The 19,932-nt window shown below is 36.2% G+C and overlaps 1 protein-coding gene across 1 annotated transcript in view; it reads right to left on the bottom strand.

Moving 5' to 3' along the window:
• LOC117338412 (kinesin-like protein KIF19) overlaps positions 1 to 19,932 on the bottom strand; it is a 50,384-nt gene that overhangs the window by 20,994 nt on the left and 9,458 nt on the right. The window contains exons 3-5 of the mRNA XM_033899771.1: positions 10,973 to 11,086; positions 3,504 to 3,591; positions 997 to 1,133 (exon numbers count right to left, since the gene is read on the bottom strand). Coding sequence (XP_033755662.1) covers positions 997 to 1,133; positions 3,504 to 3,591; positions 10,973 to 11,086 — 339 coding nt within the window. The remainder of the gene's footprint in view (positions 1 to 996; positions 1,134 to 3,503; positions 3,592 to 10,972; positions 11,087 to 19,932) is intronic.

Raw genomic sequence — 19,932 nt, 5'->3', positions numbered from 1 at the left:
GGATAATTAACAATACATGTGTTAGTATGTGTACCAGGGTATTTTCTAGCTTCTAATGATATGGTAGGATACTCAAGTAATATAAATAAACATTTCAGTGTCAAAATCAATTAATTCTACCTCGTTAGCTAGAACATCTTTGTTTTCATAGAAAGTTAAGAGAGGTCATTTTGACAGAAGGTAAAGATGGGTCACCAATATTTATAATTCTTTGAATCTGGAACATTCAAATACTTAGTCAGATGCTTGATTTCCATGACAATATTGTAGAAACAACTGAATTGTTTAGGACAATTTTTTGTACAAATTGATTGGATGGTAAATGCTAGAAAACATTTTAGGTCTTGTTAAGAAACAGATTGGATGGAAGAAACTGTTGAGAGAATCCGGATTGGTCAGAGAATGTTCATGGAGACATGGGATTGGATGGAAGAAACTGTTGAGAGAATCCTGATTGGTCAGAGAATGTTAAAGGAGACATGGGATTGGATGGAAGGAACCGTTAAGAGAATCCTGATTGGTCAGAGAATGTTAAGGGAGACATGGGATTGGATGGAAGAAAGATTTCCATCGTAATAGCATGGGAAGATGTTAAGGGAGAAACTATTGGTTAATTGGGAGAGGTATTTGGATGTTAGAGGTTGACTTGATAAGGGAATAACAGGAGAGACCTCATTGATTAACTGGGAAAGGTATTTGGATGTTAGAGGTTGACTTGACAAGGGGACATCAGGAGAGACATCATTGATTAACTGGGAAAGGTATTTCAATGTTAAAGGTTGACTAAATGAGGCAATGTCAGGAGAGACCTCATTGGTTGATTTGGAGAGGTATTAGGATGCTGGAGGTTGACTTAATAAGGATATAACAGGAGAGACCTCATTGGTTGTGAATGGGAAAAAAGACCTGTTCCAATTAGAAGGTTGGTGTTGAGATCAATCTAATTAAAATTACAAGTCTAATTTTAATTAGATTCGTGTTGAGATGAAACCTTACCTCGAGATAGGACATGGAGACTTTGTAGACCATATCCTCTCTGGTACGCTCCATCTCCTGGAACAGCACGTTAAGGGACATAGCCATTATACCAGGGTTGTCGTTGTTTCCCAACATAGTGTAGGTCTTCCCCGCACCTGACAGAAAGCAACATACCATATATATACTCAAACATCTTCCCCGCACCTGACAGAAAGCAATATACCATATATACTCAAACATCTTCCCCGCACCTAACAGAAAGCAATATACCATATATATACTCAAACATCTTCCCCGCACCTGACAGAAAGCAATATACCATATATATACTCAAACATCTTCCCCGCACCTGACAGAAAGCAATATACCATATATATACTCAAACATCTTCCCCGCACCTGACAGAAAGCAACATACCATATATATACTCAAACATCTTCCCCGCACCTGACAGAAAGCAATATACCATATATATACTCAAACATCTTCCCCGCACCTGACAGAAAGCAATATACCATATATATACTCAAACATCTTCCCCGCACCTGACAGAAAGCAATATACCATATATATACTCAAACATCTTCCCCGCACCTGACAGAAAGCAATATACCATATATATACTCAAACATCTTCCCCGCACCTGACAGAAAGCAACATACCATATATATACTCAAACATCTTCCCCGCACCTGACAGAAAGCAACATACCATATATATACTCAACATCTTCCCCGCACCTGACAGAAAGCAACATACCATATATATACTCAAACATCTTCCCCGCACCTGACAGAAAGCAACATACCATATATATACTCAAACATCTTCCCCGCACCTGACAGAAAGCAACATACCATATATATACTCAAACATCTTCCCCGCACCTGACAGAAAGCAATATACCATATATATACTCAAACATCTTCCCCGCACCTGACAGAAAGCAATATACCATATATATACTCAAACATCTTCCCCGCACCTGACAGAAAGCAATATACCATATATATACTCAAACATCTTCCCCGCACCTGACAGAAAGCAATATACCATATATATACTCAAACATCTTCCCCGCACCTGACAGAAAGCAATATACCATATATATACTCAAACATCTTCCCCGCACCTGACAGAAAGCAATATACCATATATATACTCAAACATCTTCCCCGCACCTGACAGAAAGCAATATACCATATATATACTCAAACATCTTCCCCGCACCTGACAGAAAGCAACATACCATATATATACTCAAACATCTTCCCCGCACCTGACAGAAAGCAATATACCATATATATACTCAAACATCTTCCCCGCACCTGACAGAAAGCAATATACCATATATATACTCAAACATCTTCCCCGCACCTGACAGAAAGCAATATACCATATATATACTCAAACATCTTCCCCGCACCTGACAGAAAGCAATATACCATATATATATACTCAAACATCTTCCCCGCACCTAACAGAAAGCAATATACCATATATATACTCAAACATCTTCCCCGCACCTGACAGAAAGCAATATACCATATATATACTCAAACATCTTCCCCGCACCTAACAGAAAGCAATATACCATATATATACTCAAACATCTTCCCCGCACCTGACAGAAAGCAATATACCATATATATACTCAAACATCTTCCCCGCACCTAACAGAAAGCAATATACCATATATATACTCAAACATCTTCCCCGCACCTGACAGAAAGCAATATACCATATATATACTCAAACATCTTCCCCGCACCTGACAGAAAGCAATATACCATATATATACTCAAACATCTTCCCCGCACCTGACAGAAAGCAATATACCATATATATACTCAAACATCTTCCCCGCACCTAACAGAAAGCAATATACCATATATATACTCAAACATCTTCCCCGCACCTAACAGAAAGCAATATACCATATATATACTCAAACATCTTCCCCGCACCTGACAGAAAGCAATATACCATATATATACTCAAACATCTTCCCCGCACCTAACAGAAAGCAATATACCATATATATACTCAAACATCTTCCCCGCACCTAACAGAAAGCAATATACCATATATATACTCAAACATCTTCCCCGCACCTGACAGAAAGCAATATACCATATATATACTCAACAATGTCTATTTTCAATTGAGTTAAGCATTTCCTTTTTTTTCAAATAATATGAATATCAAAAATGTGCGAAAAAAATAATAGCCTAAATAATATGAATATCAAAAATGTGCGAAAAAAATAATAGCCTAAGAACTTTTCAGGTAATTTGATTTTAAAGGTTCTGAATTCGATCAGCTTTCCATATTATAAGCGAATGAATACAAAACATGCATTATACAATATGAGATGAAAAATCACTTGTTCAATACAATTTTGATATGGAAAACTTTATTTTTTAATTGTGATTGAACATTTACGGTTTAGGATAGAATTTGGCACTGACAGAGATTCATCTTTGATTTGTACACGAGATTGTAACTTTATGACTGAGTTATACCTGTAGCACCGTAGGCAAACACCGTGGCATTATAACCAGACACCACACTCGGTATCAGGAAGCTGGCTGTCGACTTAAACACTTCTTCCTGTAATACAAAATCATGAATTTAGGTCCAAAGTTCCGGTATGCATTGTAGTACAGCTAACGTGGAAGAGGGACAATAGTTACCTCCCATGTACAACACTCCTTTGACCATCCTATTTACAGATGTGGTACAGTATTGTCTGGTACAAAGATATACTATGTAACGATAGGTGAAATGTTTTCATCAAGAATATGTCAAACTGTGAGGGGTTTAATTTTGTGATATTGACAAGCAAACTACAGATAAGAAGCTACCTGAAATACAAATGCTTATTAACTCTGACACCTATTACAATAGAAACCCTATACCATGTAGCACAAGTGTTCTCCGTAACATATCCAATTTACGTTGGGTAAAAGTGTAGTACGACATATGAATTTTTTAGGGCTGACGTACAACATGAGTTCTTTAGGGTTGATCTACACTGACTTAAACAACCATGGTCATTTTGTGGCTGGGCCTCTTTGTAGTAGCTGGTGGCTACCTAACTGAACAATACTCAGAAGGCCTGTGGATGTTATCCACAACCACAATAGCACAGGACAGTCCGGTACATCAGCTTCAGCACAACCCCACAACATTTTGTGTCTTCCCTTGAAGTTAAAGATAAGCTGTTCCAACTAAGTTATTTCTCCTTTTCTTACAAGCCAAGATGGGAGATAATATATGAAAAAAAAAAATATGTTGAAAGAAAACAAATAAAGATCTAAATTTTTGTTGCCTCTTACAATCATGCAATGGGGACAACAGGTAAAAATTGAGAACATCAGAAGTAAAGATATGCAAGTGTAACCATTATAGATATTATAAGTAAAACAAATCAAAGCATGTCCTTGTCAACCAATTTTGATGTGACAAAAGTATTCATGAGGTACCCCAATTCAAATTCAAGATTCATTTTACAGTAATGACTCAAGCTTTAGTTACATCTTGCGTGATGTAGACAGTAAATAAATCTAATGCTGACAAATGAGTTTAGGTTTTATACTTTGTAATTAGGAAGTCATTTAAATAATTTACATACAAACATTATGTGATACTTTTATATATTTCAAACATGTTCTCCTTCCATTACACACATTTTAATCTTTATTGCTGAAACCAATAACCTTTGAAATAATTCATTTTGAAAGAATTCCAAATAATAACTTGATATATCTCCAACACTTCTAGTATTGAAATAGCATAGCGGTATCATTATCACCAAGTGTCATCTTTCTTCACTCAACCGATGACATAGCACATTTGTGTACATTTTATCTAAACTTCCTGTGGAAAGAACTTCTGTAAATTTAACAATTATATTACTAGAAAATGTTTGTAAGACATAAATGCCCCCGAGACAAATATTGTACTCACAATTAACCAATTACTTGTGTTAACTTTTGGTAGAATACATTTCTGATCACGAAAATTGAGGCCAAATTTGGGAAAATACAGGACTGCACAGGACCTTCAAAACACATGTTAGCAAAATCCCTAGTCAACCATCTAATTGTCAAACATAATTCTTAATTGATCTTGATAGAATAGTGAAACCAAGTATCAAAACTGATATATCTCAATTCATAGGATAATGATCACAAGGTATTTAATGACTTATCACAAAAGTAGAACTGTTTAAAGTAGAACTGTCTGTGTGATTACCAGGAAACCTGCTATTTATAATTAATAATATCGTAATTACCAGGAAAGTTTTAGAAAGACAGAATTAAAGTTTTGATTTTGTAAGGCAATGCCAACGAACTCAATCACCTGATATCAAGAAAATTTGGCATACATCCAAATGCTGGCCTTTATCTTATCCTGATCAAACGTTCTATTGATATCTCAACATTAATTACAACTCCTTGTTTATTTTCCTGAACATAAAATTACAATTAAATCCAAAGTGAAGAGTTGACTTAGAAGATTTTATTCCTTTGATAAATGCATGGTTTACCAATGCCAAGTGAGCTGTTTTAAATTCCATGACCAAGCAAAATGTTCTGTAGCAGGTCATGATATTCACCCAAGCTACGGATACTTAAGGATTTCTATATAAAGTCTTCTATTATCTAATGTACATTATGACTGGTACCAACCTAGGTATGCCTCTCTTATACATGCTATTCAAATTTAGGGAAAAAAACACTGGGCCTTGGGTGGCCTTGGTTGAATATATATTTACCAAACTGTCAAACATTCATTGTCTTTGACAATAAAATCGGTGATTTATCACAAAGGACATGCTTTGAAAGAACAAACCCAATACTACTGTTGTGCCTTTACATACAGGCTTTGAAGCATTGTTACAGATTCATTATAATTTACATGCCACTTTGTAAGATGACAAGATTGGCCATTAGCCTCTCCTCAAAACATTGTTGACCTTTCAGAGAGCAGGACCAAGCCGAGACAAACGGCACGTGACGGTGAAAAACACTGAACTGTGTGGTGTTAGAATGTGTACTGGAGCAATGTTGGGGTATACCATTATGGTTAATTGTCCAAAATATATAATACAATATATCGTTACATCTATATGTCTTTTAAAAGCTGCACCGAAATCATGTTTTGAACTCACAGGTTCTACATACTTTTAACTATTGAAACAGGACTATCTAATTAAACTGCAATTTGTACCTGGTCTTGGAGAAAAGTCATTTACTTCCACTCAACATTTTGTTCTTCCATACATGATTTATACATTAATACTACACATTAATTTAAGTTCAGAGTTTCTTCAAGAAGAATGCTGTTACCAGGTACTCTGTAATTTATCACCATGATAGAACTGCAATCAAAGGTTTTTTGTTTTTCTTAAATGTTTTTATTTTCATGGTTATGCTAAAACTTCAAAGAAGAAAGAATTTATTTCTCATGGAAAGCATGAATCAGTTTTATTTTCAACACTTAAGGTATTTGATTTTTGAAATTCCATTTTCTCCTTGAAAACAGTGGTAACAAAATTTGAGTTTGAAAATAAGCAACCATGGCCAGTATTAGCTGTATTGACATAGAAAGAAGGGATGAATTAAATGTAAATTCTTAGGGAATTAATTTTCAGAAGCAAACACCCATTGTTTTCTTTCCTCTGTGTTCCACTGCAAATAGGGCTATGGAATATTTATTACTTATTGAAAATAACAAGAATCAATAAAATGAAACCCGAACATTTAAATTATGAACTAAGTATTACAGATGTTGATGTTAGGATATTCATTGCCAATAATTGTCAGAAACTTCATCATTATAGATGTTCTGATGTCATGCATACCCACAATACATACTGTTTTATAAAATATTCATGAACACCAGAATTATCATAATGGGGTACGGAATTTAAAATATGTTTTCTTCAAGTCTTGTGTTTATGACAACAACATGAAACGCAGTAATAGACGAGTTTCACCAGGTCAAAATTTTCAATCTTTTAATTTTAGGAAATTTTTGCATGTTTCAATTGAAACCCTTTTCTTTATTCTATAATGTAGTAAAATGTAACAATTTTTTCAATAATTTCAAATCAATGCAAGCTGACTTGAATACACATGTAAATTCATATTGCGACTTGGGATATTAAATTATTTAGAACTTCTGAGTTTTTTTATGATTTTGTTTTTTTCTCAATTCCGACCCAGAAATTTTATACATCATGTATAATTCAAGCTTTATGGAAACAATATGTCAAGAGACACAATGATGACAGGTGAAAAAATATCATTGTAATCCCCAGGGAAGTCTCTATATCCTACCAACATGGTAACATGGCTTCGTTGTTATGGCCGTACAAATTACTATGTACCTGAGGGATGATGAGGTGATACACATCGCTGGAGCTGTAATCAATTTCTCCTCCATTGTTAATTTACATCACTTCATTTACGATAATGACATTTTGTTTATAAACATTATGCATATCGATCACGATTTCATGAATAGCTAATGAGTGCAGTTCCAATTTTAATTTTGTTTTTGTAATTAATTAGAGCTTTCTCCACTGCATCATATCCAAGTCCACGTATTACAGAAACGCATGACCAGCTAGCCCTTTTATTTGATTCAATGATACATTTATCAGACAAATGCTTTAACAGGGACACATGCTAAATACCATGACATTCAGCCACGAAACATCATGTATGATTTCCACCATAGAAACTAACACAAGCATATTTTTTTGACTGAAGGAAGGAACTATTGCAGAAAATACATGTTTAAGGCAAAACAAAAAATATTGTTTGTTTCATGTTACTCTACCAACCAAAAACTTTCATTTCTTCCACAAACTTTTAACAACAATTTTCAATATCTTTATTTTCATGATAACCGTCTTATTGTAAATCCTACCATTTTTTAACCCAACTGTAATATTTTGTTTTAAATTAACAATGACAGCAGGAAACGAGCACTTTTATGTTTGGCCTAGAATGATCATCCTTCTGATATAGGTTATCACAACAAAGGATCTTAAAAGTCATTCAACCTAGTTTGCAAAACATTTCCAGTAAGATGCAATGTCAACTTCAGCCATTGTACAGTGTGAAACTCAATATGTACCAAAAACAATTCCTTAATATTCAAGATCAGCATCCCCTAAAAGATGGTACATAATCAACTGAAAATCCTTCACAATAGGTCATATTACAGGCCCAAATTAAAGAGATGTGCACGTGTAAAACATTATGTTCAACCCTCAGCTAAGAATCTACCACACACATCGGGCTCCAGGGCCAGTAGGTCAAAATACTTCACTCTTTTATACTTATGTTATTTATATTGTTCTGGCTATTTCGATTTAACCGATATTGCATGTGGCACTTTCTATATGCAGGACATTTTGACCTCAATAGCATGTTCACAATTTTACCACCTAGAGGCACCAGTAGAACAATTGCAAGCATGCTGGATATTGCTGAAGCAATATATATCCCCTACTGGCCCTCATTAAAAATAGTAAGAGTGACCTTGACTTTGACCCAAAAACCCCGAAACTCGAACTTGATCTGAAGCTACTCATACTGAAGCTACATAACAACTTTCATCAACATACCATGAAGCATAACTGAGAAAGTGTGAAAAACTTAGTGGACAGACTGACAGATGGACAGACAAGACAGATGGATGGGGAGGAAACCTATAGTCCACCGGTTTTAATAGTAGGGGATTAATTATCTATACTAGAGTCATATATATATATATACACTACAAGACAATGACTGTTCTTCGAAGGATTTCATCACAAAAAGAATTCAAACAAATCAGTATAAATTTATACACATTCACCAGATATTTGCAAGCCTAGCCCCATACCATTTGATGCTGTAAAGCGTACACCAAATCGTGTACACTCTTCATCAACAATGCTATATGGGAGTTTTTGGCAACAGCCAATTCACAATAACACTATAGCGCTACTACTACTGACTTAATCACTCAATCCTAAATCAATTTAAGCATCATCGTCACCAACACTAATATCAAATAGGAAATTAAGACCGATTGATTTTGGCTTTCAGCTACCAGCAAAGTACCATAACAGCTAGTGAATGTCATAGTGAGATGTTTACCTTCTAGTTTCTGAAGTGCTTGATCAAGTCAGTGTATCAATGCTTACAATATGCAAGTACTGTCTATAGGTAAAAGGTGGCGGTCAACAGTTCTTATTGTTGGTATGGCAGGAAATGCATATCATAACACCTACTGAACATATATTTTGATATTTACTGTAGTGGCAGCCTCCAGATATGGCCTGGAGCATCTAATAAAATACACCTTTTCTTAAACTCAACCCAGTGACTTTAAGACTGAGTAGACATGAAGGAGACTTTTTTTATATACAAAAATGGTCATTTAAAGCTTCTTAAGTTCTCTTAAATATTAATAAATAACCATGCTTTTTAAACTTTTTTTTTTTTATCTAACTAAATGCTAAAAGCCCTGGGTGTGGTGCCCTGATTGGCCCATATAGGGTGTGGTGGGCCCTGGGTGTGGTGACCTTGTGGCCTACATAGGGTGTGGTGGGCCCTGGGTGTGGTGACCTGATTGGCCCACATAGGGTGTGATAGGCCCTGGGTGTGGTGACCTGGTGGGCCTACATAGGGTGTGGTGGGCCCTGGGTGTGGTGACCTGATTGGCCCACATAGGGTGTGATAGGCCCTGGGTGTGGTGACCTGGTGGGCCTACATAGGGTGTGGTGGGCCCTGGGAGTGGTGACCTTGTGGGCCTACATAGGGTGTGGTGGGCCCTGGGTGTGGTGACCTTGTGGGCCTACATAGGGTGTGGTGGGCCCTGGGTGTGGTGACCTGATTGGCCCACATAGGGTGTGATGGGCCCTGGGTGTGGTGACCTGGTGGGCCTACATAGGGTGTGGTGGGCCCTGGGTGTGGTGACCTGGTGGGCCTACATAGGGTGTGGTGGGCCCTGGGTGTGGTGACCTGATTGGCCCACATAGGGTGTGATGGGCCCTGGGTGTGGTGACCTGGTGGGCCTACATAGGGTGTGGTGGGCCCTGGGTGTGGTGACCTTGTAGGCCTACATAGGGTGTGGTTGGCCCATGTGTGTGGTGACCTAGTGGTCCCATATAGGGTGTGGTGACCTGATTGGCCCACATAGGGTATGGTGGGCCCTGGATGTGGTGACCTGGTGGGCCCACATAGGGTGTGGTGGGCCCTGGGTGTGGTGACCTTGTAGGCCCACATAGGGTGTGGTGGGCCCTGGGTGTGGTGACCTGATTGGCCCACATAGGGTGTGATGGGCCCTGGGTGTGGTGACCTGGTGGGCCTACATAGGGTGTGGTGGGCCCTGGGTGTGGTGACCTTGTAGGCCTACATAGGGTGTGGTTGGCCCATGTGTGTGGTGACCTAGTGGTCCCATATAGGGTGTGGTGACCTGATTGGCCCACATAGGGTATGGTGGGCCCTGGATGTGGTGACCTGGTGGGCCCACATAGGGTGTGGTGGGCCCTGGGTGTGGTGACCTTGTAGGCCCACATAGGGTGTGGTGGGCCATCATTAATGAGCATTATGTGTATGCAACCTGATCGCCATAATTAAGTTCTTCATGTAAGCACCAAAATAGACAGGCTCATCAATAATAGATAGGACGAAGAAAGTGAGCAATCTCAACAGATGGAAACACATACCATAAGTTATTCATCGGTTTCAGCGCAAAGTGTCTTTGGCTGTCAACAGGTAAGTGTGACCCTGTCTAGTAATACCCAGTATGCTTGTGGATATAACAGAAAATGGCAGCTATATATCTTTACTTTCAAGTTCCACATGGTATTGTCATGATCAGGGGCAATGGAGCAAAATAACCAACTACAAGATTACAGTTCATGTCAATCTACTTCAGTTTTTAACGGGAAGATACATCTATGATAAACCAAAACTCTTACCTGTGACGCATTGCTGTCAAATGTGTAATCAAACACAAACCTCTTCTCACGTGACCGATTGGCTCGTAGAACATCATCATGTTCTGTATCCATGGGATCCATGAGGACCACCATCTGAAACAAGCAAATCATATACTATGAGTATAACAAGGTATCGCTAACGATACAAATCCCCTCGCGTGCTAACACATGAACTCTGACGCAAAATGGGGGGTGGGGTTATTGCAGGACATTGAAATAACATCAGTTGTCATTGGCACTGAACTGCAATAGACATGGATGGGCTTATTATCAGGCATGGGCTCATTGCCAGATAAATATAGTATATCTTGTTATGCATTCAACAGTATCTGGTTACGCATGCTGGACCAATATATGAAGTTTGGTCAGGATCGCAAGGGTGCTGACAAAGATTTTCTATAAATAGTAACGGTGACCTTGACCTTAACCTTGGCACCCTGAAACACGAACTCGTTCGAGGTATTCCCATGCTGGACCCATATATGAAGTTTGGTCAGGATCCGTTCAAAAATGAAGTCGCAAGAGCGCTGACAAAGATTTCCTATAAATAGTAATGCTGACCTTGACCTTGGCACCCTGAAACACGAACTCGTTCGAGGTATTCCCATGCTGGACCCATATATGAAGTTTGATCAGGATCCGTACAGAAATGAAGTTGCAAGAGTGCTGACAAAGATTTTCTATAAATAGTAACGGTGACCTTGACCTTGGCACCCTGAAACACGAACTCGTTCGAGGTATTCCCATGCTGGACCCATATATGAAGTCGCAAGAGCGCTGACAAAAAGTGAACATATGTACATACTTATGTACAAGTTTACGAAACGCTATATCCCCTCCCCGACTTTCGTCGTGAGGGGATAATAAGTATCATAAGAATTTAATTTAACCCATGTACTGTTTCCTGCTTCTCACAAAGGCTATTTTATTTTGCAGCTGTCTCTATTCTGGTGCCTGGTTTGACATTCCCAACTGTGTTTGTGTTTATCGGAAAGCTGAGAAGCTGGCCAGTCAGAATTGTTGTGGTTGTGTCCTTGGGCAAGACACTTTACCCTAATTGCTCTAGATGGCATGTGATGGGCCTCATGTGTGTTGTTCAGCACAGTGGTAGTCACCAACTACTACAATGAGACCCCACCTCAAAATGACCCTGGCAGTTAATGGGACCTTAAACCCAGCAAACAAACAACCTCTATTTTATAATAGATTATTACCGTAAAGTGTGAAATAAGATAAAGGCTTGATGGCTGCAAATGTGTAGTTATTAATTCTAATCGGAGGGGATGGGAAATTGTTTTTAAGATTCATAAAAAACAACATGCATGAAACCCAGGGAATACCCACTGTTCCCTATAGCAACTCCCTTATGCAAAATTTCTATTAAGCTAGCGCTTAACTAGAAGAGCATCCTGCAGACTTTCAAGACATGGGTTCTGGGTTTGATCACTCATGGAGACAATAAAAAATTATTACTTTTATTGCAATAATCTTTTATCGTTAAGCAAAATAAACATAATTTCATATCTGAATCATACCGCCATGTAAACTTGTGTCTTTAGTCATCAACTCTCGCGTACATGTATACAGAGTGAGTGCATGGGTCTTTGTATTAAATATTCAAGTGCCCACTTATGATAATTAAAGTCCATTGTGCCCCTGGGTGCCTGGTATATAGCAGTAAAACCAATACATGTATATATACGGTCACGTTGAACCAGGTGTGGGAGTATTTCAAGTGTTTACTGTAATCGATCCATTTTTGTAATACATTATCTTGCTAGTCATAAGCTGAGACATGGATTTATTAAATCCTCTTCATTCTAATCGCAATTTACTTTCGATGAGCTGTTATCTACATTATGTATGGGATTAAATTCATTTTGAAGACTTAGTACTGCTGCCTTCGACTAGTATATGCTTGCTGTAAACCTATTTTAAAAGTTTCTGACAAAAACTGAGGCTACTGGTTACCGGTGCAACATACTAACCAAGTACTAAAATCAACAAAACTTTTCATAATAATACAACCTATATAGTATATATCATGGTTTAAATTGTAACGGAATGAACATGTCGCACAAGTTGATAACTGGCCAACAAACGTGATTAATATAAGTTGATATAACTTGTTTCGCAATTGTTGTAAGATAAATAAAATTATCATTTTTAATAACTGGCTTCCTAGTTATGTACTGATCTAATTGGTATACATGTGCAATTGTTGGCCTATTACATGTTCATGTATTCAAGTCAATTCTGCTGTATCTAACACAGAACTTCAACCAGCTGTGTTAGTGATGGGGATGGGTTTTGCAAGAATTTTTGTATAGCGCTATATTGCGATACAGGATGAGCTTACCGTGATATCTATCACACTCCTATCATCAGCGCCCATGACGCCTGTCATTTTCAAAACGTTACTACGCACTAGAGCAGTCTGGGTGAACCAGACGCTTCATATGCTTGAGGTCAGGAATGCATACATTTTTAATGTATTTATTCCATCAAAAAACAATAACTATGCAAGTGAATTGTTATATTATTTGATATTTACACCTAGAGAACAAAAATCGAAATCAGTTGTTTGAATATTTTTAAATTTCTATTACAAAACAAAGTTTTCATTGAAACATAAAAAGATTTCCAAGTATACCGATATGTCAAAATCATACCGTGATATTATTCTTTTTCAAATAGAATCTTAATATACTGGTATGCCGATGATACTGCGCACCACTTGTTAGTGGTAAAAATAAACAAGGCCAAATGCTTTATGATTCACAAACTGATATGTAGGGTTAGAAGATATATCAAACCAGTATTGTAAGTCTATGGTGTCTTCATAAAACTTCTAATTTCATAAATCATTTTCAAAAAGATTATATTGAGAAAAGATTAGAGATAACTTGACATGTTAGAGAACCTTTTAAGAGTTGCATGTCTTTCAATTCAGAGTGTTCTAAACCTGTTTGGATATCCCTCATAGCAAAAACAATATACCATTATCAATCGTAACATTCGGAGTGTTCTAAACCTGTTCAGATATCTGTGTGATATAGCCAAAATAATGTACCATTATCAATCGTAACATTCAGAGTGTTCTTAACCTGTTCAGATATATGTGTGATATAGCCAAAATAATGTACCATTATCAGTCTGGAAAATCTCTGGACAACGACAGTAGCCATCGATCGCTACAAATTAAGTGTCTGTGTAAGTTGACAGCAGTACACATACACTGCACTGTGTTCTCCCTGATATTTCAAAACACAAACATAATTTCTGTGAGCAAATAAAGATGATTTAAAGGCCCCACTTGAGCATTCATGGCTGGTGTTTGCACTGCTGAATTGCTTCTGAATAGATAAACATGTAGTGCAGTTCTGTATATACTTGTCAATCGGATGACACCATTGTAGAGATAGACACAATATTTAATATCGCCATGCAAAAGCACAATAGTGCCATTCATGTTCTGTAAATTTTTACATTCAGCAAATATGTAATTACATGTACTTCAAAACAGCGAATATACAATAGTTTTCCTTTATTACTTATAAATTAGGTTTCAATTTTTTTTGTTCTACAAGCTTAAGCTTCTTCTATGCTTTACTTATAGAATATGGTTATTTACTTTTAATTGCCATCAGCTGATTTCTACCACAATACGGTGTGTTATTCCACTCTCAAGCCATTATATAAATATGCCGACTGTTGGATTATATGTGGAATATATGACCTTCCAGTCTTTTGATTGGTCAAGAATTTAAACTTTGACCTGAACTGCAATTGTTATTAAGTAATAACGTCATCAATAATGGAGTGACATCACATCATCGGTCCCAGCCATCACTTGTACACCTTATTTGCATACGCCAAATTAGACTTCGCCACATTTCTCCTTTGATTCAAGCCGCTATCATTGTGGTAGAAATCACGACTCATGATTTTTTAATATGGAATTTATTTCACACCATTAAGTTATTTTTCAAAGAGTACCCGGAGAAAAACCACCGACCTACTGCCAGTACCAGGCAACTGGCGAATTGAGTGCAACCTAGAGGTGGAGGGCCAGTGATAAAGTGTTGGAACACCTTAACCACTCGGCCACCGCAGCCCCCAAATAACCCTAGATAGGTGTACCTTAATATGTTAGCTTTGAAAGCTATTTTAAAACTTAACTTTTCTTCAGCATTTGTAAATCTAAAAACATACTGTACAAAATTGTTCTGTTTTTCACACTGATAAACCTCTTCTTACTTGTTCTTAAGAATTTTAGATCATTAACTTAGAGTATCGTTAGCCTAACGTTGCTCGATTCATCAAGATCCATGCAGACAGTCAGTATTGATCAATGAGGAATGTTGCAGCATGTATTCATACCGTTATTTACATCTGAAACTTGAAACCTTTGATGTACTAAATAAGAAAAAAAGTTGTTTGTATACATCCAACCGGTAACAGTTTTAAAAAAGTACAAAAGAACCTGAACTGAATTTTTAATGAATAATTTGTTCTAGCAAAAAAAGGGGTTGATATTAAATTTGTTTCATCTAGCATATCAAAGCCTCGTTTTGTACGCATGAGGCTTGCTTAGCTTCAGAGGCAGAGATAAGATGTGTAATTTATTACTGACAGTGAGTTATAGCTTCTACCATAAAATCATTTGATAATAAATATCTGCCTCAATCAATGGAACGTGGCAGGATTTGGACACAGACGAGCTGCAACTCTGTGTTTTAATATTGATTTATCAGGTAAAACCATTCCACAGGGTTTGTTAGTGAAAGCATTCTCTATTTTGTAGTGTAAACCTCTGTATTAGAACTGGTTTGGTAAAAAATCAGATGTAACAATTTCTAAATTCTAATTTCAAACATTGAATTTCATATATCTTTTATTTTTTGAAGTTCTGTTAGGTAAAAAACAAAAATTTTGTATTCTGACCAAATTCTTCTAAAGTTTAGCTCAATTAAGATGTCAAATAGAAATTAAAATATTTCAGCTAAAGATATCAAATGAAGAAAAGATGAACAAGATAATTTGGCGAATTACAGTTCTCTACCGAATGTGAAATCATATGGCAAAAATGCACAGTTGAGGACTTTGCAGGTTAATGATACAAATATAGGTCAGAGTGACCTACTTTTGATACATGACAGTACACCTCACCAAGGTGAATCCATGCCCCAAGTATCAAGTTCCAATGACAAGAAGTTATTAGATGAATGAGTTCGGACAAACTTTTCTTTAATCTAGAAAGGTCAAATGTAGGTCAAAATGATCTATTTTTAATACAATACACACCACCTATACCCTAAGTATGAATGACACAATTGGTGAAGGAGTTCGAGCCCAGACAAGTTAGTGGAAGGATATATGGACAGAACGACTGACAGACAACGCAAAACTAGAGCCTCCAGCTCCTACCCAGTTGCCGGGTGGTGAACAAATTTGTAATTTACAGGGTTTGGTACGGAGGGCGTATTGAACTACCAGTGATCTTATATCCTGTATATGTTTGTAATCTGTTCAGGAGTTTCTATATCAACCAGTAGTGATTCCTTTGGCACACCCTGATGAAAAAAAATATCAATTTCACAGCTAGTATAAACAAGACTTCATTAAAAGGTTGAAAAAAAAAAGACATTAACCAGTATTTCTTATCCTCTGACCAATCAGGGCCGAGACATTCTAGTTAGTAAAAATCTTAATTTATATTCAAAATGTTAAATAATTTTGTAATTTTGTAACTAAGCAGATTCTCGACCTCAAATGGTAAAGTATCACTAAGAAAGTATTTAATGAAAAATTCAAAAACCACATTACACATCATTCTAAAATGTACGTGTGATGAATATTAATTTATTTATAGACAAGAAGAATAGTGAATGGTGTAACATTCAATACAAAAATTGCACTGATAACCACATTCTGGTACATTATAAGAAATACCAGACAAAGCAATGAGCTTTGTGAGGTGGTCCAGGAGATACATTATTAAAATGTAGTATGTTTACATGTAGCCTTTGAAGATATGTGCCCCGGCCATGTTCTGGTCGGCCTTGGTAATAATCTGATAATTGAATGTCCATGTAACCCTGATACAAATCATGTTATAAATGATGAATGGTTCGTATAGGAGATGTTTTATTTCAAGACAATACAGATTTTAGCTTTGAATGGGGCTTGACTTTCTTGTGTACTGAAATATATATGTATACATTGGAAATCAGGTACAATAGGAAATCAATGTGTGAAAAATCAATATGTGGGTATTGATCGCTGGAGGTTCTCAGTGGTTTCAATACACAAAGGCTAAAGTACATTTTACTAAGTACAAATTCGCTAGCATTCTTAGTGTGTTTATATGGTTTAAGTATCGAGATACGTACTTCACCGTATTTTCGCCAAATGAAAAGGGCCAATATAATATTCGCCACTGTAAACATCTCCATATTGTCTGGGCCAAACATGTTGAAAACATTTACTTTAAATTTGGATCATAGGATGGAATTTTTCTTTTCTATGGCAGAAGTTTCCCTGTGTACTGTTTGGGAATTATGTAAATTCTACTCTATGTTAAAACCATTAAATTCATAATCAAAATTTCAAAACATTAAAATGCAGAATTTTGTAAATTACACTATATATATATTTGTGATCTGAGACCTATGTATGAATATTACCAATATCAAGTGACTCAACCAATCATGAAGTTATTAAATTGTTAAACCTTTTTGACAATCCAAGCTGATCTGTCAAATCATCATCATAAACTTCAAACAGAAATCTGACATGTATTAATGCCGACAGTCTTCGTATTAGCCATTGCTTTCTCAACATACAGGTCCATCCAAATCAAATGATAATGTCGTTTGAAATGATCTATTTTCGAAATCTGCTTTCTCAACATACTGGATTCATTCAAATCAAATGATATGTCATTTGAAATTATCTATTTTCGAAATCTATCATGATATCAAATTAGATGTTCCATTCTGTACAAGCTCAACAAAAGAAAAATGAATCTATTCACCTTGAAGAAAACTTTAACCGGATTTTTGTTTGTACACAGGTAAATAATCTCGCTTATAACAGGACATCACATCAAGAGACATCATTTCAGACAGGATTGATAAAGGTCCACATTCAAGATCGATTTACCAACATTGTTAGAGCAACACAAAAATGGCCTTTCAGAATTCTTGTCTTCGCTAAAGTTTAACTATTCATATCAGTTAACCTCTCTTTTTATACCAAAAAATCAAAGCTAGAACGTTCAAATATGTTTAAAATGATCAATGGCACCACCTTATAATATAATACCTCAAAAGGATCTCGTTAAATATGATCTTGATATTTGGTCATTCATTCAATCCAGTATGTGCTAGAATCAATTTTACAATGACATATCAAGGCCTATACTTACACAAAGATTTGTTACCAAATAACTCAAGAAAAATATGAAAATTTTACACAAACAGTTATCATAGATGTCTATGCTTTGATCAGAATCACAATGTCGCTATATAATAGGTGTCGCCATATTAGAAATGCGACTTTTTACTAGTAACAGTACCCTACTGTGAATAATCTCACCTAAGCAAACACAGAGCATGACGTTTGACCTCTGAAGAGAAAGAATACACAATCTACAGCACTTATTCAACTAGCCACCCACCAATCGATCGACATAAATCATGTATCTGTGTAGCCTGAAAATAGCCAGGGTCGTGTGGTTGGCCGAACCCCATCCCCGTGACTTAGTCAGATTACCGCCTCAGGTCTAGATCTACCTTACTTATAATTCCACATTGAACAACATACAGGTCTGTAAAATAACCCTAAAAGTGCTGGACATCCAATAGAACTCTAATCCTTTGGGTCAGTGGAAGTGAATGGTTTGAATAAAAAAAATTGAAAAGAAGAAAGACATATATGTACAATTGATTTTCAAAATTAACACAGATGACATGATTTTATATTGAAAATGAAGGGAACCATATACTGGGATTAGATATTCTACCAACACTGATACTCCGGAAACCATGAAAACTTATGGGAAAGAAAATTATCATATAAAGTTACATGTACGATCATGTTGATAAAAATTGATAATCAATTTATTCTGAAACTGTTCTATCTTTAAACATCTAATTCAAATGAGTTTTTAATGAAATAACATTTAGTTTTTTTTTTTTTTTTGGTTAGTTTGTTTAATGACTCTAGATAAAGCAATTCAGATCGTTTTTAATGTGCTGATGTACATGCCGATTTATTTGTGAATCTTGACCTGTGTATGTACCGATAGCAGGAGTCATTGTACTGAAGTCTGGTCGGACATTGCAGTGCATAATTAAATATTAACTAATAAATTGCAATTAGACTAATTCCTACTGTCTTTAGTACAGGTATGTTGAAACCCATAGGTTAAACAAAATAACTACCTTTGGAGCCCTACAACATTCTACCTGTATATGGCTGTTACAGATTTAATTAAATATAATAAAACTTTGTGTTTGCTGTAGTAAACATTATTTGGTCTACAAAACGACCTCTTGCTATTCCACTGATCTAAATCTTAGAACTAGTTTATTGGTTAACATATTAAACTGTATCACAAATAACATGATAAAATCTCAAAACCGTCATTCAATCACAAAGGTGTATTAATTACTAATTTTGACACCTGTATATTACCAGGTAAATACATATAAGTCCATAGCAAATCATAATGCCAAAATAATTTAGCCATCTAGGTCATCTAGACATAATTTTATAAGTTTGAATGCATGTAAATATTTGTGCATTAAAACTTTAAATATTGCTCATATCGTCACAAACAGAGTTCGGCAAGGAGGTAAAATTACGGAGAAAATGTCTCTATGTGGAATAATACGGACAACAATGATTAATCAGCTGGTATATCTATATTG

This window comes from Pecten maximus, chromosome 1 (assembly GCF_902652985.1).
Source record: "Pecten maximus chromosome 1, xPecMax1.1, whole genome shotgun sequence".
Lineage (NCBI taxonomy): Eukaryota > Metazoa > Mollusca > Bivalvia > Pectinida > Pectinidae > Pecten > Pecten maximus.
The sequence above is the reverse complement of the archived record's forward strand: the minus strand, read 5'-3'. Positions and strand labels throughout refer to the sequence as shown.